The 26,474-nt window shown below is 31.2% G+C and overlaps 2 protein-coding genes across 2 annotated transcripts in view; one reads left to right on the top strand and one right to left on the bottom strand.

The window, feature by feature from the left end:
• LOC134698850 (sodium/hydrogen exchanger 8-like) overlaps nt 1-18,746 on the bottom strand; it is a 75,584-nt gene extending 56,838 nt beyond the window's left edge. Inside the window, exons 1-3 of the mRNA XM_063560518.1 lie at nt 18,462-18,746; nt 1,988-2,151; nt 492-572 (exon numbers count right to left, since the gene is read on the bottom strand). Of these exons, the coding sequence (XP_063416588.1) occupies nt 492-572; nt 1,988-2,151; nt 18,462-18,625 (409 nt within the window). The 5' untranslated portion in view covers nt 18,626-18,746. The remainder of the gene's footprint in view (nt 1-491; nt 573-1,987; nt 2,152-18,461) is intronic.
• A 3,498-nt stretch (nt 18,747-22,244) lies between these two features.
• On the top strand, nt 22,245-25,443 carry LOC134698945 (mpv17-like protein). The gene is made up of 4 exons (XM_063560628.1): nt 22,245-22,681; nt 23,262-23,329; nt 23,969-24,097; nt 25,183-25,443. The coding sequence occupies exons 1-4, from the start codon at nt 22,408-22,410 to the stop codon at nt 25,258-25,260; spliced, it is 549 nt and encodes a 182-aa protein (XP_063416698.1). The 5' UTR covers nt 22,245-22,407; the 3' UTR covers nt 25,261-25,443.
• The last annotated feature ends 1,031 nt before the right edge of the window (nt 25,444-26,474 follow it).

The following is a 26,474-nucleotide window of genomic DNA, read 5'->3' as shown; positions in this document are numbered from 1 at the left end:
CATACAATTTATACATGTATACTGCAGGCATGGGACAAATTGCATTGAAACGTAATGCATTATATTACAATTACTAAATAAACCATGACATTGCTGATCAGCTAATACACAATTTGTGCATGTATACTCCAGACATGGAGCAAATTACATTGAAATGAAATGCATTATATTACAATTACAAAACAAATCATGACATTGCTGATCAGCTAACACACAATTTATGTATGTATACTACCAGTGTTTAAAGGACATCACATTGTCAAACCTGATTAAGGGACCACCTGCATTAAGCAAAACCCTACATGTTATAGGCACCCTCTGTAGAACATGTCATAAAAATCCAACCTTTATCAAAAGACCACATGTCCTAAACATGCAAGACATAAGACAATGTTTTTGCTTAAGTGGTTTGTTAAAATAAGTTTCACTGTATTTCAATGGAGTCTATTACATGTACCTACCTATGAAAAGAGTCTATTACATGTACCTACCTATGAGAACTACAGCTATACTTTCTGGTAGATAGTGGAACTTTGTCTGAATCAGTCCATGTGTAACCATAATACAAATTGCTGAAAAATGTAGGAACACTTGTTCATTTTATGAATTAAAGGAAACACATGTCAAAAGAAAACACAATTGGCATATTTTATTTGTAGTACTGTGAATTAATTTATTTTTGTTGGTACCAATTTTTGTGGATGAAGGTTAACTTATCTTAGATATTTAATTTTGTAGTTTTGCTGAACTCTTCATACAAACCTATAGAAAATGTGTCATTTGTTGAACATTTGATTTCGTGGTTCACTGGTACTAATGAAATCCACGAAAAAGTGGTTTCCAACAAATAATATTGAATCCACAGTATATTGTACATGTCATTATTCTTTTGCCAAAATAGATAATTAATGGATGTCAAAAGAAACACAGGGAAAGTACTGGTTACCCTGGCTTTTTTTATTTTCTATGTTTGCCAACACTATATCATGAACTTCACAATGTCTGTACATGTCTTATTAGTAAAAGAGTGAGAGAAAATCATAATCACACTGTTAAAGCTAAACCAAATCATTCAATACAATATATTTTTAAGGTCATCAACAAAACAAGCAAATTATAATAATATAAGTAAATTATTCTGAATTAGAAAATTTTACTGTTATGAACTATAAAAAGTGTTGTATGTTTGTATTGATAATTTATAATAATTTATAATTGATAAATATGGAAAATTTTGTGTCATTTGCTTATAAAAGGTCAATATGAACATGATGAACAACTGGTCTCAAACTAATATGTGACAATGACACAGATGGTTTACATATACAGTAAATTCAGAATTTAATCATATAAAATGCAAGTTATATAAAACAAAAACAATGCAATTAACTGCAAATAATTATATGGTCATGGAAAATTACTGAACAATTCAGATTTAAATAAAATAACATGAATAACACTGCATTTTTTTTTCAGAAATAAAAATCTAAAACTTATTATTGAATTTATAGCAGTATATAGATTAGAATTTCACATAAACTGACTTGAATTCAGATAATGTGTACATGTACAAATGTATTGTTATAAAATGACCTTCATTTCATTTCAATTATCAATCCCAAATGAAAATAAACTGTTATCACCGTGATAGATATGTCGATCTCGCTTATATTCAAAGTCAATGAACAATGACTGAGGTACATGGCTAAACAATCTCCTTGTAGATGAGATGTGCCATTGCTAATACAACTGCATACCAAATATCATAGACTTGTTAATACAGGTATAGGAGAAGGATTGAGAGTCAGAAAGAAATTTGTTTGGTGGGTTTGAGATTTTGATATTGCTGTTTGTTAAGTGACTGTTTAATTTGAATTTTCCTTAACGTTCAGTATTTTTTGTTATTTTACTTTTATATGTAGAAGTCAGAAAATTTCTTGTCTTTAAAAACTATTTCACTGATTTGAAAATTACCAGTAGAACCTACCTACAACCAAAAGGATGAAAAATATGGTCATACTACTATGGTGCTCTTGTTCAGCAGCCCCTTTTTCTGGTAGTTCTGGTCCCACTGGTTTGGTGGGAGCCTTGGTTGGTGTAAGAGTTGTAGAGGTGCTGGTGGTGTTGGTCTCGGTGTCATTTGGAAAGGTACTACAAAAAATATATATAGTATAATAACATTATATCAATGAAATTGGACAACGACTAGGGTATTTTTTTCATTTTTCAAAGCTTTCAAAGTTTTCATGGAATGTTCTGTAAATTTTTATAAGTATTGAAAAATAAAGAAATGAAACCTTGATAGCAAATGCAATGCAGTGCAATTTTAAAGGGGCATTAATCTTTTTAAAATATTTTTCAGCTCTGATTTTTCAAAAGGGATATAACTCCTTTAGAAATTGTTAATCTGAGCACTGATTTTCAAACTTGTAAGAGACCATGCTAATATAAACCTATAATGTACAGTATTGTTGAATGTTTATGTAATATATACATGTTTCTCATTTTTCGTTTTTTATATAGATTACACCGTTGGTTTTCCTGTTTGAATGGTTTTACACTAGTAATTTTGGAGCCCTTTATAGCTTGTTGTTGGGTGTGAGCCAAGGCTCTTTGTTGAAGGCCGTACATTGAACTATAATGGTTTACTTTTATAAATTGTTATTTGGATGGAGAGTTGTCTCATTGACACTCATGCCACATCTTCCTATATCTATGATGTAAGTTTATTTTAATCTGGCAAGAATTGGACTACAAGTTAGAGACTTCACAAGCCTGGGCTTTTCTTATGTCCCCAGCAATGTGTTGCACAGGGACAAAAATTAAAAAGAGATGTTCAGAATGTATGTTGATTAGAATAACAACCAGAAATCCGTAATATGAATATTTAGGGTAATGATTTGGTCCAGTTTTAAATTATAGTATATTAGTATTTCTGAAGCTGTCAAACTGAATTATAGACCCCCTTAACCATTGTTAATATAAAGTTGTCTATATTTTGAAAGCCAGGAGACTTTTCTATATCATTTGTCCCAAAAGAAGTACACTACACTGTAAAAATATCTTTTTGAATAGGGCAGGTGCAATTGTTTGAATTTGTATTTTTTGTCTAAAAGAAATGCCCTATGAAACTACTGACTTGAAAATTTCAACCAATAAATAAACATTATAAATTTCCAGGTTTATTAAAGTGAGTGGAGTCATAAGAAATTGATGATCCATACTTTTGTTTCAATTATTACCAATGTTATTTCAACTGATCGGGCGGAGCTTACGTTTTAATTTGCATAAGGACAGTCTATTCGAAGATGTGTGTGATAAGGATGATTGCCGTTACACCTATAACTGATTTCTAATCACCTATCAGTGTCATCAAAGAATTTACAAAAGAATGACTGGACACTTCATTGATGAGTTTATTCTAAAATACCTATCTATAGATGGACTGGTTTATTATGAGCGAACTGGTTAAACTCTGCCCAGTCAAGTGAAATAAATTGAGTAATATGTATGTATCAAAAATATTAATACAAAAAGTCTTTAAACATTAATCCTCACATTAAAGTTTATGTTGAAGTAATAACATATGTTACAAGCAAATAAATGTGCCTGTTTTTTGTGCCCTTAACTATTAAATTTTTGTTTATGTATCAGTAAGTTTTTAAAAATTGAACACTTGTTTAAACTCCTGTACATTTTTATCATGTTTATGTAAGAATAATTATCAAATATCTTAACATATCTTAGCATATATTAACATCATCATTTATACGCATCCCAAAACAGGGGGAGATAATTTATAAAATAGAGGACATTATTATAAACTTTTGAACTTTTGAACTTTTTCCATAGTAAGAAAAGCATTAAAACATTTTAAATTCAAAATTTACCAAAAAATCTAGTTCTTACCATAGAAGTAACATACCAATCCAAAAATATTTGATAAATCCTGAATTTAACATTTTGCAGGACATCTTATAACATCAAAATACATGTAAAGCTGGTTTTTATTACCTGATTATTATGGATATTACAAATAGATAATAATCATTGTTACTGGTACAATTTTCCTTAACATTTCATGAACATCATTTGTCAAGAAGTTAAAAATTGTTCAAGTGTCTTGCAGTGTGACAATTTGTTTGAAGTATATGTAACTTTATTCATTCTCTAAAGATTTAATCAGAAGAATCTTAAAGTACCTTAATGTAACATCAAACATGTTTTATGTATTACAGTTGTCTTCATGAATAATTATAATTATCATCATTTCCTATGCAAAGTGACTTATTTATTAGGTAAAATTGGTTTTGATCTTAAGCTTTCAGTAACTGTGAGTTCTCATAGATCAGTACTTTCAATGTGTCGTTAGTCTTTTTGATACTTGTTTTTTATCAAGGCTGCTGAGGCCCATCTCAAGGTGTGGGAAAATCTCTCTGCATTGACCCCTTTGCAGGTTATCCAGTCAAACTAAGTTTGAACATCAAACTAATTGCAACAGAAGATGTGTTAGTTCTTATCTATAACTTTTAGCCCCAAATACTTACTTTACTTACTTACTTAGTCCTTGTTATGCCTTTTGGCACATAGGGCAAGGACAAGTTGCCGCCACTCCTCTCTGTTTTCTGCTTTTTTCTCAATAGTTCCCCAGGTGTAACCTCTCTCTTTTTTTTTTTTTTAGCCCCAAATATACACAGAAAAAAATTTCTTATTTCATATTGAAATTAGCTTGGGAAGGGAGATAACTCCGCAAAAATTAGTCTTTTTTTGTCATTTTTTTATAGATTTTCTTAAAATTCATGTAGTATGATACATGTACGTATTTGACTCAGTATAATCTTCTACTCAAAGTCATGACATGTACAAAACTGAAGTGTAATGGGTATTTTTGTTTATTTGTTTATTAGGTCTTTCAACTTTTTGTGGAAAGACCTTTTATTTTTCTTCTGATTATTTTTTTTTTTTTGCCCTCTGAGATGCTTTTTTGTTTTACAACATATCGAATGGATGTTTGGCCAATGATGTTGTACAGTAATGGGGATTTCAAAACTCACCCTGTGTGACCGAACACTTATTCTTATAGGAGTAATCTCCCTGCGTCCCCTTTTTCTTGTTATTGCTATATCTCTAAAACCGTAAAAGATTTTTACAAACTGTTTTTCACCAAATTGTTCGTCTACTCTTAAGAATAATTTGTTTTATTTTGACTGAAGTGATCGGAAGACATCTTATGGGAGTTGTTTCCCTTTGAAAATTTAAGATAGACAATATGTTGGATAAATTCATACGGTATAAGTGGGACCTAAATTAATATATTGTTTGTTTCCCCAATCCCTACCCTGCCAAGCAAGGTGTGGGAAGGTAGGTAGGGAAATCATTTAATTTTTTTCAAAAAGCCTGAATAGTATCATAGTATTGAACGATGCTGCAAGCCAAAAAAGTCTGAAATGAATAAAATAATTTTCGACTTAGTTTTGACAATAAAATTTTATGAGTAGCACTGTTTTTGCAGGGTCGGTCGGGATTGGGGAAACAAACAATATTTTATTTTAGGCCTGATAGAGGCCTACAGTCTTTTGATATAAAGTCCTTGGCCCTATTTAAGGAAATTGAGGTCAAGGTCAAAGGCCAAGGTCATGTTATAAATTTTGAATTTTGCTTGTTATCGTTATTCAAAAGAAACTGTTACAGTTAATGGTATGATATAATTGCAAAATTACTGTTTACAATTAAGGCGCAATTTCAACCTATTCAGTCGAAGTGTTTTGGTTAAACCTTATAGTAGTTTTCTCCCCTTATGTATTTGAAATAATTATTTCTCCACAACCATACAAGTGATTGACCTTGGACCTTCTATTTTGAGTTCACTGACCCATGACCTTAAAATGTAGGTCAAAGGTCAAGGTCAAAGGTCAAGGTCATGTTATATTTTTTTTATTTTGCTAGATATCGTTATTCAAAAGAAACTTTTACAGTTAATGATATGATATAATTGCAAAATTACTGTTTACAATTAAGGCGCAATTTCAACCTATTCAGTCGAAGTGTTTTGGTTAAACCTTATAGTAGTTTTCTCCCCTTATGTATTTGAAATAATTATTTCTCCACAACCATACAAGTGATTGACCTTGGACCTTCTATTTTGAGTTCACTGACCCATGACCTTAAAATTTAGGTCAAAGGTTAAGGTCAAAGGTCAAGGTCATGTTATATTTTTTTTATTTTGCTAGATATCGTTATTCAAAAGAAACTGTTACAGTTAATGATATAATGTGTTTGCCAAATTACTGTTTATAATAAGGCTCAACTTCAACCTATATTTCAGTCGAAGTGTTTTGGTTAACCCTTAAAGGAGTTTTCTCCCCTTATGTATTTGAAATCATTATTTCTTCACAACCATACAAATGATTGACCTTGGGCCTGCCTATTTGAGTTCACTGACCTATGACCTTGAAATTAAGGTCAAGGTCAACTTGACATTCTAGATTTTGACCTTTGCTTTCAATTTTTTCTTGTTCATTATAAAACAATTGAGTCTTCTGCATATACCTATTAATCTTATTTTTTTATATCAGTTTGTGGTACCAAATTACATCAACAAGGAGTAACCTTTTCTAACATCTTTTTTTAAATTTCATTCTTATTATAGAGGTGGAAAGACCTTCAATTGTTCTCTGAAGATTTGGTTTTTAATTTTTTATATTTTTCTTAACATGTTTAAGAAATTGCAAATTTTTGGCTTTGTGACCATCTTGTTAATATATGTAAATTATATTTGCTTAGCATCTACCTTGTTTCAAGATACTACAAACCACAAAAAGAAGAAAAGATGTTTAATTATTTTTATTAAATTTGAGAGTCTTTACCTTAACGTGTTGAAAAATGTAATAAATGGTCAACTAATGAATTATGAAATCTAGGTTGTAGCTTGATAAAAGATATGAAAACACCTTTAGAGTTGTTTGTTATCATCTAAAGGCTGCTAAACTATCAAGAATCAATACATTCTGTTGAAAAGAAGCCGAAAAATATATAATTTTGAATCAATTTTTATGGAGATTTCTGCCCTTTTTGAAGAGTTATCTCCCATTTCAATGCAAATCTCCAAAGAAATTTTCCTCATTTTAGATTTTGATGGAATTTTTTTCTGTGTATATTTGAGATACAAAAATCTTCTGTTCCAATTACTTTCAGGATTTACGTTAGGGTCAAATTTATGCTAAATTGATTGGACTATGGTGGCCTTTGGCTGATGTCCATCAAAATACAGCACTAAATGAGTAAAAGATTTAATCAAATGTCAAGAGAATGTACATAATGGATTAACTCCCTGTACAATACTGTTGAATTGCCTAAGAAACTGTTCTTTCTCTGTATCTCGTCTAGATTTTGGCACACATTCGTCTTTACTTCATATTTTTATTAATTTATATATGTTAATTGTTGTTTGCAATTTGATAATTGTATCAAGAAAAATGCAAATAGCTGGGTGACAACTTATGGCATATACATGTAATATTGCTAATTATGATGGGCAATGAACGACTCTGGACCATTATATATTTGCTTTGAATTACACTGAACTTCTGCCCAAAGCTAAGTGAGTATTATTAAACCAGGTAAGTTTTCGCTAAAACAGGCTAGCAAAAAAACATGTGAACAGATTAATCCGCCGCTAAAATTGTCCCTAATATCGGCACTCAAATGTCCCCTAGTAGTTCAAATTGTTTTGCTAAAATGTCCTGCGCCCAAAGTTACAATACTTGTAAAAGTGTAGAAGCATTGGAAGTACAAATCTGTACAATGTACTTCATGACAGTTTTACACATGAAAAAGAGGCAGACAAATACATGTGATAAAAAACATATATATATATTTTAATGATGAAAAAAATTGAATAGAATAAAATAAAATAAAACAACCAGTCAATTGGTAATGTTTTATGTACAAAAAAGAAATTAATGTGTTTTCTTAAAAAATATAATGTTTGTATTTATCTTTTTTATTTAATTTGTTAGCCAATATTACTTTTTGTAAGACAAATTAGAAATGAATTTTTATTTTATTTGATTTTTGTATGCCAATAAAAGTTCCATATGACGTTTTGTAAAAGAAAAGACATGAAATACTATTAAACCTTTTTATGAAATCCTATTTAAGACCTTTAAAAGAAAAACATATTGAAAAATTTACCAATATAAGTTTCATATAAGTTTAAAAAAGAAAAAAAAAGAAATGAAATACTGTTAAACATGTAAATGAAATCCTAAAAAAAAAACTTAATAAAAAAAATAAAATACATTTTAAAATGTTTTTTACCAAATTTATAATTTCATTGTTCTCCTTACTGTGAATTTATTTCTTATGCCATTCTATTCTTGACTTTTTTCTACACTCTTTCACCTTCATCAAAATAAGAACAATTATGAAATGTTTAATATCATGGTTATAATTATTTTAAAAAAATCATGCCTTATGACAAACATATATTTTACCAGTATATTCCAGATAAATTAAATTCTATTGCCCCACTTTTTAAAATTTGGAGTTCTGATTGTCCCACATTTTTTTAAGAAGTAAAATGTTCTTAGATAAACAAGGTAACTGTTGTTTGTCCCACATTTAAACTTCCCAATTGTCCCACAAAATATTCCAGTTGTTGCACAAAGTTTCATTACTTTTTTACCTGTAAATTCAAAAAGTGGGACGATCAGGAAGACACCATTTTACCACATACATTTGTACAAGTATTTTGAATTCCAAAGGGATTCTAAACAGTAAACATTGAACATTGTTGAATGTAATATTGCTCTAGATCTTGATAAAAAATTAAAACATATATGGCTTGGTTTAAAATACTTGAATTCAGTTAAACTTGGAAGTCTTATGATGACATATGTACACATGTACTTCATCAAGTTGAACTTTAAACTTCATGAAGACGCACACACATGTTTATGGAGTTTAACTTTAAGCCTTTTTGGTTTGGGATGGAATTCCATCAAGTACCATATAATTTCCATCAATTGTCCATCAAGTGTTGATGCAAAATGAAGAAATTGATGGAAGATCTAGGAGGGGAATGATTATATACATGTAAAGTATGAATATATAGGGGGACAGCTGCAGTGCAGGCGATTTGATGTCACGATATCACAAAAGCATTGGTTCGAATCCCGGCGAGGGAAGAACCAAAAATTTGCGAAAGCAAATTTACAGATCTAACATTGTTGGGTTGATGTTTAGACTAGTTGTATATACATTATGTACTCAGCCATGTATCACCATCATTGATGGCGATCCGATGGATACATCTGTTGAAGGGTTGTCACTGACTCAGACGTACTTATGAATATAATTATTTTCTGTGACTGTATCTTACATTAATTTGTAGGATCCTTTACTATAGATAATTTAGCTGATCTGTAACAATAACATCTTCATGCCTTATATATCATGTACTGTAGTACGCCGCTAGATTAAAACTGACGTGGAAAGGTAACACATGCCCACCAAAAGCTCTTTTTTTGAGAGCCCAGGTGGTTGTGTGGTCTAGCGGGACGGCTGCAGTGCAGGCGATTTGGTGTCACGATATCACAGTAGCATGGGTTCGAATCCCGGCGAGGGAAGAACCAAAAATTTGCGAAAGCAAATTTACAGATCTAACATTGTTGGGTTGATGTTTAGACGAGTTGTATATATATATTTCTCTAATTCTATGGAAATTTATCCCTTTCGGAACCCATTGTATAGAAACTAGAGGCTCTAAAGAGCCTGTGTTGCTCACCTTGGTCTATGTGCATATTAAACAAAGGACACAAATGGATTCATGACAAAATTGTATTTTGGTGATGGTGATGTGTTTGAAGTTCTTACTTTACTGAATGTTCTTGCTTCTTACAATTATATCTATAATGAACCTTGCCCATTAGTAACAGAGAAAAATATTTGGTAAAAATTTACATAAATTTACCGAATTAATGAAAATTGTTAAAAATTGACTATAAAGGGCAATAACTCCTTCAGGGGTCAATTGACCATTTAGGTCATGTTGACTTATTTGTAGATCTTACTTTGCTGAACATTATTGCTGTTTACAGTTTATCTCTATCTATAATAGTATTCAAGATAATAACCAAAAACGGCAAAATTTCTTTAAAAATTACCAATTGGAGGGCAGCAAGCCAACAACCGATTGTCCAATTCATCTGAAAATTTCAGGGCAGATAGATATTGACCTGATAAATTTTTTTATCCCTTGTCAAATTTCCTCAAAATGCTTTGGTTTTTGAGTTATAAGCCAAAAACTGCATTTTACCCCTATGTTCTATTTTTAGCCGTGGCGGCCATCTTGGTTGGTTGACCGGGTCACGCCACACATTTTTAAACTAGATACCCCAAAGATGATTGTGGCCAAGTTTGGATTAATTTGGCTCAGTAGTTTCAGAGGAGAAGATTTTTGTAAAAGATTACTTAGATTTATAAACTAGAGGCTCTAAAGAGCCTGTGTCGCTCACCTTGGTCTATGTGAATATTAAACAAAGGAAGCAGATGGATTCATGACAAAATTGTGTTTTGGTGATGGTGATGTGTTTGTAAATCTTACTTTACCAAACAGTCTTGCTGCTTACATTTATCTCTATCTATAATGAACTTGGCCCAGCACGGCAGTAGTTTCAGTGGAAAATGACTATAAAGGACAATAACTCCTTAGGGGGTCAATTGACCATTTCGGTCATGTTGACTTATTTGTAAATCTTACTTTGCTGAACATAATTGCTATTTACAGTTTATCTCTATCTATAATAATATTCAAGATGATAACCAAAAACAGCAAAATTTCCTTAAAATTAGCGATTCAGGGGCAGCAACCCAACAATGGGTTGTCAGATTCATCTGAAAATTACAGGGCAGATAGATCTTGACCTTATAAACATTTTTACCCCATGTCAGATTTCCTCTAAATGCTTTGGTTTTTGAGTTATAAGGCAAAAACTGCATTTTACCCCTATGTTCTATTTTTAGCCGTAGCGGCCATCTTGGTTGGTTGACCGGGTCAAGCCACACATTTTTTAAACTAGATACCCCAATGATGATTGTGGCCAAGTTTGGTTCAATTTGGCCCAGTAGTTTCAGAGGAGAAGATTTTTGTAAAAGTTAACAACGACGACGGACGACAGCACCGGACGACGCCGGACGCAAAGTGATGGGAAAAGCTCAATTGGCCCTTCGGGCCAGGTGAGCTAAAAATGGTTAAAAATTGGCTATAAAGGGCAATAACTCCTAAAGAGGTCAACTGACCATTTCGGTCATGTTGAATTATTTGTAAATCTAACTTTGCTGAACATTATTACTGTTTACAGTTTATCTCTATCTATAATAATATTCAAGATAATAACCAAAAACAGCAAAATTTCCTCAAAATTACCAATTCAGGGGCAGCAACCCAACAACGGGTTAACCGATTCATCTGAAAATTTTAGAGCAGATAGATCTTGACCTGATAAACATTTTTTACCCCATGTCAGATTTCCTCTAAATGCTTTGGTTTTTGAGTTATAAGCCAAAAACAGCATTTTACCCCTATGTTCTATTTTTAGCCGTGGCGGCCATCTTGGTTGGATGACCGGGTCACGCCACACAAACTTAAACTAGATACCCCAATGATGATTGTGGCCAAGTTTGGTTTGATTTGGCCCAGTAGTTTCAGAGGAGAAGATTTTTGTAAAAGTTAACGACGACGGACGACGACGGACGACGGACGCCAAGTGATGAGAAAAGCTCACTTGGCCCTTCGGGCCAGGTGAGCTAAAAATTAATCAACGTGTGACTGCTAGTGATCTCAAAAGATCATAGGATGATTTTAAGGGTCATGACCTTTTTAGCTAACTGGATGAATCAAAATTTGATAACAGGTGGTAATGAAATTGACACTTTCGTGCAATGTGAAAGGCACTCGAAGGGGGTTTTCGGTTAACAAAAAAAAGAAAATGTCTTTTTGATCATCAGAGAAACAGATTCTTACATAGTTACTCTAGGAGGCGGCTCGGACTTTTAAATTGATAATTTAACTATCTCGATTGGATAAATCCGATAATCCACTGGTATCAATGTAAGAATCTATATGTATTTAGTTTAACTTTGAGTCTGATGATGGCAATAACAATCTAACAAAACTGTTTTTTAATGAAATACAATCATGAAAATTGTATATACCACCAGGATACAAAATGTATTTCTCTTCATTAATTTTATGAAACAGGATGCTGCAAATGATGACATTATTCATGTTATTGTCTGTAAACAAATAATTGTATCACTTTCCAGGAAGGTGTTTAAATTTCCTGAACTGAAAAAAATTTAAATATAAAAATTAACAGATAACAGGGTATTATTTGAACTTGGAATTATTTTTAATTATGGAATTTGCTTGATTTCTTGTTATTGAAATTCCATGTTTATTCTGTACTGAAATGTTCTGTGCTGCGCACAACACTTTCAGTTATAAACATGATAAAGAAAATATTATATTTTCAATAGAATGTACTGTGCCGCGCACAACACTATTTAACCAAAATACATTGTTTTGAAAATGTTATGAACTGCTCAAATGATCATAATACCGAATACACATGGAATTTATTAAAAAATTTAAACACAAGAAATTATGCAAATTCCATAATTAAAAATAATTCCAAGTTCAAATAATATCCTGTTAGATATGTAGAACTAAGAAAACAACAACAACATTTGTACCTATAGAGTTAAAATTATAAATCATAGCTTAACAAGTAGTATTTGGTCCAAGGGCACAGTTATTGTCCTTTGGTTTTCGTTGTCTATAGTCCCTTATAATAGTGTGAACAGGGTATAACTTGCATGTTTTATTTGATACACTTTTCCAATTTATTTCTTGATATTTAATGCATGAAATATTAAGTAGGGGGATGTAATTACATGTACATGTTAAAAATGTTTGGGTGCTAAATCTTTATGTTAAGTAGTGATTTGGTCCAGCTCAAAAAGGTCAAATTTTATCATGTCTATCAAGCTGTCAAACTGAATTTTACACCCCTTAACACAGAATTGTCAATATTTTGAGTTAGCCCTGGTAGAAGTTTCTATAATTTTGATATTATTTGTCTTAATAAGTAGTTCATTACACTGTAGAAATCTTTTGGAGAAAGAGCAGGTGCGATTTTTTTAATTTGAATTTATTGTCTAATTGAAATTCACTATGACATACAATAACATAATAAAACTTGTGTTCTCAGGCCATTTGACAATGTTTGATGGATGTTTCATCCTTCAATTCAGTACCCATTAACTACATGTACTAGATACAGGTAGCCTGATAGCATTTATTATTATATGAGTATGATTATAATATGCCATGTACGTATACGTATGCTGGGACAAATGTGAAACTACAAAAGTAATTTCTACTAAGTAATGACCATATTAGTCATTGTTAGTTCTGGCATTTATCATGTGAAACAAATCATTTCCTAAAATTAAACCCAGATGACCATTGGGTAATTTGTTAAATAAATGAAGAAATAATTGCAGTTATACATGTAATTTCAACATAATTCTCAGTTGGTATATTTTATGCAAATTTCTGTAAAGCATCACAAGGTCAATTTAAAGTCAAATTCATCTAAATATACTTGAAGTTGATACATGTACAATGTAGAGGCTAAAATCACTTGGAAGCACCTGTTGTATATAGTTTTTGTTATACATTAGAACTTATAGTCTAGATTGTACAAATTTTATAAAACTAAAAGCTAATTCATAAATCATAATAAAAAAATATTTGAAATTAATGGCATTTTTTTTCTACTCAATGAGCTATTTGAGACTTTTACTGAGGGACAACATCAAAAGTTCAATGTAGGATAAAAAAAACTTAATTCACATAGTTTTTTCACTGACCCCTCCCCCCTCTTAACTTAATTTGGGAAAAAATGATTTACCTCATATGGATATATGTAAAATCAATTTTAAATTAACAAAACTTGCAGCAATGTTACCCCCCCCCCCCCTCATGGTATTTTTACAAGGGCATAATGGACATGATGGATAGGGATATAAATCTTGCCTTGGTAATGAATTGTGATATTGAGTTGCAAATGACATGAATAGACATACAAATAATACAATTGCATCATCATCTCTGGTCTCATGCCACAGTTACAGATTAAAACATTTTTAGTTTTATAATTCCTTCAAGTTTGTTATCTGAACATACTGGAGTAGCTAGGAAACCTTTAATCATTCTTACTTCAGACTTAAAATAAAATATTGTTTGTTATCCCGACCGACCCTGCAAAATTGGTCCAACTCACAAAAATTTATTGTCAAAACTAAGTCAAATATTATTTTATTCATTTCTGATTTTCAGGCTTGCCGAATCAATTGATATAGTTTCAGCTTTTTGGAAAAAATAAAATAATTTCCCTACCTACCTTCCCACACCTGGCTTAGCAGGGTTGGGATTGGGGAAACAAACAATATATTAAGTTAGGCCTCACTTTAATTTGTTTTATAAAGAGCATGGAGAAGGTAACCTTTAAATGTGTTAATCATGTTTAACACAGTTACACACTTTTTTGTTTGGCCTAATAGTACAAATATTTATAATCAGATTACAGCATGTGAAGACACATCTGTTAGTTTAACAGGTTATAAGTACACTGTATAAATATTGGTCAATATATCTCCAAATCAAATATATATTTTGCTTATTATTTTTAATAGAAGTATTTTAGATACCTAATTAATGATAGAAACTGTCACATGTTTTCATTTTGAACACATGATTCTTTCAAATCACCTTTTTTGTTCTACCTGTATCATATGTGTAATTATATACAAATAATAAATTTTCAAATTTAAATCTTATCATCATAATCATGCTTAAATTGTCTTCAACCTATATATATTCATGATATATTATACATCTTGCATGTGACAAAGCATAAAACAAAATATCGATATACACGTATTTTGTAAATATTTGAAGAAACCTAAAAAAAAAATGAAATACAAGGACTGAAAATAAAATGTAGCAAATTAACAGATCTAACATTGTTGGGTTGATGTTGTAAATTTGCTTTTGCAAATTTTTTGTTCTCCCCTCGCCAGGATTCAAACTCATGCTACTGAGATATTGTGACACCAAATTGCCTGCACTGTAGCCGACTCGCTCGACCACACGACCACTCGGCTATATATATATATATATAAATGTGTGTGTAGACTATTAATGGATTAATATTAACCATCAAGCTTAAATATATGTATTTACTTTAACAGGGGATTCAAATATCAAAATCTAGAGAACAAAAATAATGTAAAACATGAACATGATTAAGACAAATCACCATCAGATACAAAGAAAACCTATATATATATATATATATATGTAAATATGTACATGATGTATACAGACTATATGTATGTATTTAAAATAAAAAAATACTTGAGGTGACATGACTCTAAACAAACAAGAATATCAAGAGTCCTTTTGATTTTTAGGAAAGGAGGGCATTCTTTGTTTGTATGCAACCTCTGTTCTGTTGCCCAATATTCAAATTCATGTTTCTGGATAAACCTTCATCAGGTTAACTCGATCTGACCAAAAGATTTTGAAATTAAATTCAAAAAATCACTTAGACCACCAAAACAGTTATAGCCCTAAAAACAAAACCACAAGCATTTTACTAAATACACCTGTCAAATGATTTATCAGGTTATAAAACTAGAGGCTCCAAAGAGCCTGTGTCGCTCACCTTGGTCTATGTGAATACATGTATTAAACAAAGGACACAGATGGAATTATGACAACATTGTATTTTGGTGATGGGGACGTGTTTGTAGATCTTACTTTTCTAAACATTTTTGCTACTTACAATTATCTCTAACTATAATGAACTTGGCCCAATAGCTTAAGGTGGCTCGGGTGTCTTCCTCCATCTTGGATTTTAAATAAGCAGATATCTTTGGTCTATATATTTGATGAAATGTGCAAATTTTGAGAGTTGTATGTAAATTATGTAAAAGACTTTTGATATAAATATAGAAAATTGTGTGTTTTAACATAACTTCAGTTGTAATTTTGTAAAAACGCCTTGTTTGTGTTTGATTAGATTTTTTTCAAACTTTGCCAAATAAGGGGAGATAACTCCGATAAAGTAAATTTTACAATAGAAAGTGTTATGAATTTACCTATTTTGATATGTAGCAAGAAAACAAGTTCGGTGACCCCATTTTTTCTTTTGTTTATTTGAAAGCATGTTATAAGAGCAATATTCTCACATTTTATCTTAAAGTTCTTATAGTATGTTTTCGTATTATCACACAAAATTTAATTTTCCATGAATAATCTATACAAAATCTGACAATTTTGCGCAACCTGTAGCGTGAAAAAAAGTCCGGTGACCCATACTTTTTAATACAGTTTTGAAAAAAGCATGATAAAAGCTTTATCTTGACAAGTTATCAAAAAATTCTGTCAGTTTTAATTAAGACGCCCTAGCCACGTTAAGTGGAAAATGTTAGTGAAAATTTACAAATTTTACGAAAATTGTTAAAAATTGACTAAAAAGGGCAATAACTCCGTAGTGGATCAATTGACCATTTTGGTCATTTTGACTTATTTGTGGATCCTACTTTGCTGAACATTTTTGCTGTTTACAGGTTATCTCTATCTATAATAATATTCAAGATAATAACCAAAAACAGCAAAATTTCCTTAAAATTACCAATTCAGGGGCAGCTACCTAACAACAGGTTGTCCAATTCATCTGAAAATTTCAGGGCAGATAGATCTTGGCCTGATTAACAATTAACCTCATGTCAGATTTGCTCCAAATGCTTTGGTTTTTGAGTTGTAAGCCAAAAACTGCATTTTACCCCTATGTATATTGGTTATTTCATATCGGTTTCGAATAATTAGCTTCTCTTATCATGCTTATTGGATAAAAAACGGACCACATTACATTCATTATTCTTTAGTAATAAATTCCATCGTTTATTAACAGAACAAAATTAAACAGACAAGAAAACCGGTTGTTAAAGAATTTTTACATGATAATGACCATGATGACCTGTGAGTGATGACCATGATGACAATGATACTGCAAATTTCTCTGATCATGTATATCATGTATATTATTTTCCCCAATCATTTTGGACACTAACATAACTACCGGTAATAGGCTTGTCCAAAAAAAAATCAAATATTATTCAAACAAAATTAAACATGATAAAGCTGCCATCAAAATGACATTATCATGATTATGTGTTATCATGGTTATGCCAAACATGCCAAATTGTACATTTATTTATCAATTTAAAGTTCTGAACCAACACCTGAGGTAGTAATTCTGCAGTTGGGTAATAGCGGGTGGATACCATGCGGTATTCACAGTTGTCTTTCACTATAAAAGCTAATAAACAATATTAAAGACAACAACACCCATCAATTACTGCATGGTGATTAATTTATCATGATTAATCATAAATTAATCACCATGCGGTAATTGATGGGTGTTGTTGTCTTTAATATCGTTTATTTATTTATCAAGTTTAACTTTATATGGATATATCATATATATATATTTATCATATTATTAACAACATTAATGTCCTGTACCTGGTGAAATTTTTCTTGAAAAAGAGCTTGATATGGAACTCTGAGCTAAGGGTGAACAATTAAATCAATGCAAATAAGAAAATCTGGTATCAGGTCCGTTACCCCCAATACACTTTCGCACCCTACATGGTCGCACCTCAAATGTTCGCCTTCGAAGTCCGTTCGCACCGTTCACATTCGCGCCCGATTTGTATAAGAAATAGGGAGGTCTGTACATGTATATATATACAGTTTACAAGTTGTATAGCGTTAACATACACACAAATAACAAACGTCAGAAATATCAGTATTTCAGTAATAAGCAATTCACTTTCAAAACTCATTAACAAATTATTAAATACACAACCAATTTTGACTGGATCATTATTATTTTTTACAAAAAAATGATACATGAGATATGAAGATACAATGTGCGATTTGTATAATTCATAGTAATTTTAATATATTTAGAAGCGAACGTGTAGTATGTGAATGAACTTTGAGTGCAAACGTGTAGGGTGCGAACGCGAAAGGGGGCGAATGTGAGTGGGCTTGAACATGATTGGGCGCAAACGGACCCGGATTCAGAAAATCCAGACACAGAATCATATCAGGAATTATTGGTTTGTTTATTTACTTAGTCCTAGTTGACTTCAGCGTCCAATGGCTGTTTTGCCAGACAAGGTACATGTTAGGTCCCTGCCTCCGCCACAGGTTGTCCAGAAAAAGCAAAAAAATACGTTTGACGACATAGTTATCTGGGACTATTGTTTACTTAGCTACAGTTCCGAGTATCTATTCTTTCATTTTTATGTGTTACCTGTTTTGCCAAAGAAGTTTAATATCATTTATTTCATCATGGTCCTGCTGGTCAGCTTTTGGTTGGGGAGTTTTTAGTGGTGTTGAAGCTGCATCAACAACTTCGTGTAAACATGTTAATCCCAAAAATAAAACTGCCAAAACTAATGTCACTTGAAATTTCATATTTCCTGATAATTCTGTTCGTCTAATTGATGGAAATTAGGTCCATCACAGCAACATAAATCAGTAAACACTTAAAATCTGCCTTTCTCAATATTGTTTTTCAACTGACAAACTGGCCGGAAGTTAGAAATTTACTCGGAAAAGATGAAACATCTAATAACCATAAACAATATTTTTCTTCAAAAACAATGTAGTCAAGAAAACCTGTATTCAAATATTATAGACCTAAAATAAGAAATTCATTTATAATCACTCATACAAATGTGTGCTGTATATTTGTTGTTATATTAAACCGCATAATAAATAATTCCATTGTGATTGTGTGTGGTATTTAGACATATTATCTAATATCCTCTAGAGTTTTCCTTATCGACTGTTGACAAAACAGCTGCATTTTTTTATTTCAATGCATATATATATACATGTGCAGGGTAAAAGTTATAAACATAATGTTAATTCAAATTATGAATAAAGTGGACGTGTAATACAGAGAGCAAAACAACTTAGAATAAAATATTGACCTCTCCATGAAGTTGAACTCTTCCCTTTTTAAAACTTGAGGCTTTTTGGAGGCTTTTTGCTGTCTAAATTATACCTGTAAATATTAGAGTTAAAATAATTATCACACATGTATTTTATTATGTATGTAATCTATATATTCTTATGAAATTGAGTACTTTTTATGTGGCCAAGGGGAGAGGTAAAGGTTTATCCTTGTTACTGCAGTAGGGGGTCTGTCCCATCTGATCCCAGATCCCGCTTATTGTTTAGTGAGAATCCTGTATCCTGCTTCTCTTGCCATAATAGCTCATGGAATTTCCAGTGTCCAGCCAGACTTTGGTTCCAGTTATCAGGCTTAATTATTCGACTTTCATAAGTCAAGCAGATGCTATAAAAAAAATCTGACAATCCTGCGTCACACTTACTGACTTAGACCCCAATGAGACCCAGCCACTGTACCAATAATTTTTGCAGTACGGCTTGCCATACCTAAATTTTTTATAATTTATTTTAAAAAAACAAGGTTTTTGCACGGGAATAAGAAAGCAAGGTCTTCACAAAAAAATAAACAAAGACAGTAAATCCCGTTTATGAGTCATAAGCAATATAAACAGTATGGTTCAATAGAAATAAGGAGATGTGGTAGACTATTAGCCTAGTTGAACTCTCAATCCAGGTCTCACAATGTGTAAACAGTAAATAATTATTCTAGGAAAAAATTGAGTGCGGCCTTCAGCATGGAGCCTAGGCTCACACAGATAATCAAGCTAAATAAAAAGGAACCAACAATGACTGTAAAAATAAATTGTTTAAATGCCCAAAAAGGTGCAAGGTAGGGCTGATCGTGCAAGAGCTGTATAGCCAGTCAAGGTCGTTAAAAATGTGCTTAAATTTGTTAATTCTTAATCAAAAGAGTGTTATATATATATATTACAAGAGAAATTGTTATCGCACTCTGTTTTCATATGTTTAGTTCAAATATGCAAACGTTCTGTGAGGCACTTCGTTCTGTGTATATTATTTTCCGTAATATCAGAGTTTCAACCGCTTCAAATTTACAATCTACTGTCATGATTGTGCAATGTCGAATAAGAGGTTGAAAGTGAACATTCTAAATATAATATAATACATTTGTAATATGATGCTAAAATATGAAACCACATGTACAGGATAAATTATGAATGTACGCCCTGCATGTCAAGATGAGTTAAGTAATGACATAGTCATATTGCACCCTTACCCTGATCCTTAGAATGGTACATAACTAAAGCTAGACAAACTCTTGCCTCTGTAACCATGGTAACTCATTTTAATCTAATTTTTCATTTTTTGTTTTGCTTTTTCAAAAATTCAAAAAAAATATATTATCAAAACCATATCCATATCCCATATATCAATGCAAGTTTGCGACAATTCGTAAAGATATTATTCACTCGTATTGATTGTAATATATTAATATTAACTATGTCAAAGTTGACGTGATTGGTGGAGTTGACCAGTACGTTGAAAAAACATCATTTGGTCATTTTAAAATTCAAATTACAGTAACGCATTGCTATGACTGAGGATGACAAGCCACGTGATGTTTCCTAGAAAGCAACTAAAACATGTTTAACCCCACAAGCCCCAGCCCATTAATTAAACTGCTGAATAAGGATCCACAGTCAGTAAACTCTAGCTAGAGGAAAAAAAATGAAGGTACAGACCATTTGATTTTTTGGGGGAGGGGATCACTGATATTTAGAAGAAAAAAACTGGCCCCACATGATTTTGCCATCGTACATGGGTTGAAAAATTAATCTTGCCCATTCATTTGCGAATAGAATACAAAATCTTCCAACAAAATTTTTTAGCAACAAATGTATTAAAAACAGGAGTAATTTTTAACGCTTAAATATCCTTTTACTTTTGTATGTCCATGAACACATTGAACTTGAATGACAGAATCAATAAAGATTTTCTTGGTGAAAGCAGAGGAATATATGCTTCTGGTGAAGTTTAACCCTATTTCTTTGACGAAAGATTTGAACAGAAGCCATCATTAGAAAACTCTCAATAAATGTTAATAAGAAATTCGCAATGCATTCTTCAGTTACTAGTTATGACCTCTATTTCAGTGACTGACTTAGACAAATCCCACATGATATATTGGTACATATAGCTTTGGGTCCATCCAATCAATTCATAATAGAAATTTACTGGGGGAGAATACGGCATCACAAATGTTTAACCCTTACAATTTATACATGCCCATGTTAGGAAATGTTTAATTAGTGCATTTTGCACTTATTTTATGTTTTTGGGCACAAAAAGGTCCAAAATAAATTCTCCTCGCTACGCTCTGCCACGAAATTTATTTGATGCCCACACTTTGAAAAATCCTGGATCCACCCCTATACTCAAAGACACTGGCCTGGGGTCGACACAAACAGAAAGTATTAATTTTAGCCAAGATATTCCACTTTCTTTTATCAATTTGGATTGTTGACTTTTTGACCATTCCAGGTTTCAAATTCTTTTTTTTCTTCTATATTTTAAAATATCATGTATGTTAAAAAAAAAAGTGTCATAAGTCAAATTGTTGCTAAAAAATTGATGTTTTCACAAGTGAAATTTAAGTGTTAGGAGAGGGTCAGAATGCAGGATTTTGCACCATTTATCCCAAAATTTCTCAGGGGATTAAGCAGCCCCCAACTTCTGCCAAATATCCGCCTCGTTGAGGTGGAATGAGTCGCTTCGCGACCAATATAATTGCCTGCCGTACCAATATAAATTTGAGTGCTACACCTCTGTGTGAAAGTTTATGTCTCAAGTTGAACCATGAATTTGTACCGGTACATGTCTTACAATTGTCTTGTACAAAATTTGTTAAAACTTTTGAATCAAGTATCCCTAAAGATCACAGGAAAAAAAAAAACTTTTATTTTTATTTATTAGATATAAACTTCTTAATTCACATAAAATTTGTACTCACAAAAAACAAATGAAAAACAAATTATATTTCCTGTTTGTTACTTTTCTTATGTGTGTCTGAACACATCTACCATGCCTACAGAATGAACATGATCATGATGATGATGAATTGCATTTTTTTTTTCAGTTTTTTTCCCCCAGAAATGGTATAGATAAGTGATTTTGAATAAAGTTCACAACTTTGATGCAATAAAGTTCACAACTTTGATGCAATAAAGTTCACAACTTTGATGCAATAAAGTTCACAACTTTGATGCAGAATAAAATATTATCCGTGCTTTTTGTTGCTGAGAAATCAAAGCACCAGTATGCCGTTACATCGAACAATGATGGTTTATGCAACTTTATGGACCGCAGCAGACATTGTGGAACAAAAATACATATCTAAGAAAGAACAACATAATGTACAAAAAACTGTCAGGATTGCTACTGTTGGAACCTTTGTGATAGCACCATTAGTATTTAACTGGATAAAACTGGCAGAGAGATTGTTTCCTGGAAAAAGTGTCAGAACAGTGTTGACAAAAGTTCTTATTGAGCAGTTTACATTTGCACCTGTATCAATAACAAGCTTCTATGCAGGTAAGGTAGATTGTCCATGAATAATTACAAATGAACTAATACTTATATAATTAATAATAAATGTAAGGATAATGAAATAACCAAACATTTTATTACAGCCTCCACCGAATACTGAATTCCCTGAGATGATATATTTGTAGATGATATAAAAATAATACTAATGAAGAATATGGTCCTGGTGGCCTCTTTTGTCAAAGTCACAAAATGTGGGGGTTATCCCTGTTTAACTAAGCCCTTAATCCCCCCATGCAATACACCTAGTTTTGTGTAAAAGTTTCCTCCTTAACTTAGTCAAAATAGTTATGACATGTAGGTGACTTACTTGACTAAACCTCAGATTCAATTGAATCTTAAATAATTTTAACTTTAAAAGGTAACACTTATATAATTAACATAACCAAAAACGTCTGAAAAATGTGTTACAGTAAGAAGGGAGGTACGTCTGATACAGTTCCATGCATACATTTACATTGCATTTACAAAGAAAATTATTTTTAAATTGAAATAACATTAAGTCTTTGGTTAGATTATAATGTAATGTTTCAATTTATAATTTTGTATCAATTTATTTGTTTTTCAGCTACAAGCTTATTAGAACGTAAAAATTTCATAGAAGAACTAAAGGACAAATTTCCAGTTACATGGAAGGTAAATCTAAGATTCAAACATATTTCTATATGATAGATAAGAATGTTAAAGATATTTTAAGCTTCTATTCTATTAAATTGATTAATATGCTTTGCTACATCAAAATTATCTGATTTTACTAGAGATTTTTTTTTATCAACACATCATTCAAGTATAATAACAAAGTATAAAAAAAGAAGGATAAAAGTTTGTATTACCATAGTGATTCTTAATGATGCAGCAAATTATCTCAATTATTGTTTGACAGGATTTATAAGAATTGAAAGTAAAAAAAAATGACTGATTCAGCTTTTACAACTTATATGTGAAAAGCGTAAGAAAGATAACTTTTTTAGTTTGAATTTGTTTCATTTTGAATATTTAAACTTGTTTCAAAACGAGGCTGTACTTTTGCTAATAATTGTTTACATCCTCTTCATTTAAACTCTGATGGATCATTGGCAATCATACCATATCTCCTCATTTTTATATCAAAGATTATTTACTAACATCTATATATATTATATTTGAAAATGGCTGGATATTGAAACAAAATGTTATAAATCACCATACTTTGTTTTGATAATATAAGGATATAGTCTCATGCAAAAGAAAACTATTGTTGATTAAATATGTAAATTTTTGTTTGTTTTATTTCAGACTGGAATAACATTCTGGCCTTTCCTTCAAGTGATCAACTTTGGACTTGTACCATTGAATTACCGTCCTTTTGTGGTGGCTGGAGGGTCATTTGTATGGTCAATATTTCTATGTTTTATGAAGGAAGATGTAAGTTACACAGTTTACATTAAAATTAAAAATAAAGATATACAGTCAAGCATATATAAAAATATAAAAAACATACATAACATGAAGGTAAATTAAAAAAAAGGCAAGTCCTTGAAACCTGACAAAGTCAAAGTTTAACTATATGAACCAATAGTTGAAATTTGGAAAACAAATGATTATATAAACCAACAAAATAAATTGAAAGCAACTGTCAAAAAACTGACTTGGTCAAGACCTTTTCCAAAGAAAATGGTGCCTTTTTTGTCAGTCCAAGTTTCCCAAAAGAAATTATGAGTTTGCCATACATGTTTTTTCAATCGTGTTTCATTTAGTTTTTTAAACTTACAAAAGTCATGGCAGTCAAACAGGTCAAGGAATTTCAATAATAGTCCATTTACCAATTACCAATTTGATTCTGTTATTACACACTTTTCAAACAAATGACTTCCCTTTGTCAATCGTAGACTGGTTCCATACCGGACAAAATTGGCTTTAGCCAATGCAAAGCATGATGAATTGAAAGTGATATATCGGCGCACAGTTTAACTATTTTTTTCACGAAAAATAATTTCTGATGTCAAAAGTTTTTAGTTAAACAACAAATTAATGTTATCAAAAGATTTGAAAACCTTATAAATTACTCACATTACGCACAGGTAGCTCTCCATTGTAAATAAAAATTAATGTCCTTCATAAGGGAGACAACTTTTTTAGGGATCTCTAATAAAAGGGTCAATTACGGGAATTGGCAAATAGTCTATTGATATGTGTTTTCTTTTACTTAAAATAACTGCTACAATTATATTAGTTGAAGTTCCATTAACTCACAGGGCATTCTTTGAATTGTAGAATGTCACTAACCATAAGCTTCTATGACCAAGGCAATAATACTATGATAGTTAGCAAGAGTAAGGTAACCTACCAACTAATTTAAAAAGTGAATTATTTACACAACTGTTTTAGTAGAAAAAGTTTACAATATATAAAAACAGACCTCCTACAAGATTAGTACATCAAATATATTAGAAAATCATGAAAATGAAAAACATCTGCTGTAATAATAATTTGATTATATATATTTTTAGAAAAAGAATGGAGGAGCAATAGAATTAGAGATAGTTCCACCAATAACTCAAAAGAAGGAAACCAAAAATACAAGTTAATGAATGTTAAGCTTAGGCACCTATCAAATCTGTGATTAATTTTAATTATTGTGAATATTCAGGATTTTATAAATTAGTTAAGATTTTCAAATTTTATACCACTGTGGATTCATTTGTATTTGCTGGTATCAATTTTCATGTTTTGGGGAAGATAGCTATTTTGATGGTAAAATGTACTTTAGTTTGGTGACTTTTATGGTTTACCTTTATTAATCTATTTGTAACTTAATGTTTTGTTAAGAATTCAAATTTTTTTTTTCTTGTTAAGAAAAATCAAAGAAAAATGGTATCCAACAAATACAAATGAATCTATGGCTGATTTTATTTATTAAATCTAATATTTATTATTAGCTGGTTACTTTGTTTAATTAACTTACATCTTTCAACTCCTGTAAGCGCCATGTGTCGCATAGGATGCAAAGTGATTAATTAAAGTTAATCTATTGCAAAAATTGTTTTTTTTTATATTTTATTATTTGATTCTGATACTGTTGAAAACATTGTGTGAACCTGATGTACAAATGTCTGTTTTTGATTTGTTAATTTGATTATTGTACAGTTGTCCACCTCTTATACCTATAAGACAGTCCTTTCTGGGCAATGAATATGGTCTCATATCTTATTGGATTTTGTTTATATTTCTGAATTATGATACGCTGTATCAGTTGAAATTTGATAATAATTCAATAAAACGTGTTGTTTACTTATATATATATATATATATATATACATTATGTACACAGCCATGTATCACCATCATTGATGGCGATCCGATGGATACATCTGTTGTAGGGTTGTCACTGACTCAGACATACTTATATATATATATATATATATATACAACTCGTCTAAACATCAACCCAACAATGTTAGATCTGTAAATTTGCTTTCGCAAATTTTTGGTTCTTCTCTCGCGGGATTCGAACCCATGCTACTGTGATATCGTGACACCAAATCACCTGCACTGCAGCCTTCCCGCTAGAACATACGACCACCTGGGCTCTCAAAAAAAAGAGCTTTCGGTGGGCATGTGTTACCTTTCATATTTATAATCCTAAATATAAGCTTTTATTCAAATAGTGCTTGTTATACTCCCTTATACATTCATAATTGTGTTTGTGCATGTAGGAAAAAAATTAAGTTTTTGTTCTGTGGAAAATTTTGATTCTTTCATGTACTATCATGTCATGGTGACTTGTCAAGTATGGCATGTA

This window comes from Mytilus trossulus, unplaced genomic scaffold (assembly GCF_036588685.1).
Source record: "Mytilus trossulus isolate FHL-02 unplaced genomic scaffold, PNRI_Mtr1.1.1.hap1 h1tg000024l__unscaffolded, whole genome shotgun sequence".
NCBI lineage: Eukaryota > Metazoa > Mollusca > Bivalvia > Mytilida > Mytilidae > Mytilus > Mytilus trossulus.
This window is presented reverse-complemented; position numbering and strand designations above follow the sequence as displayed.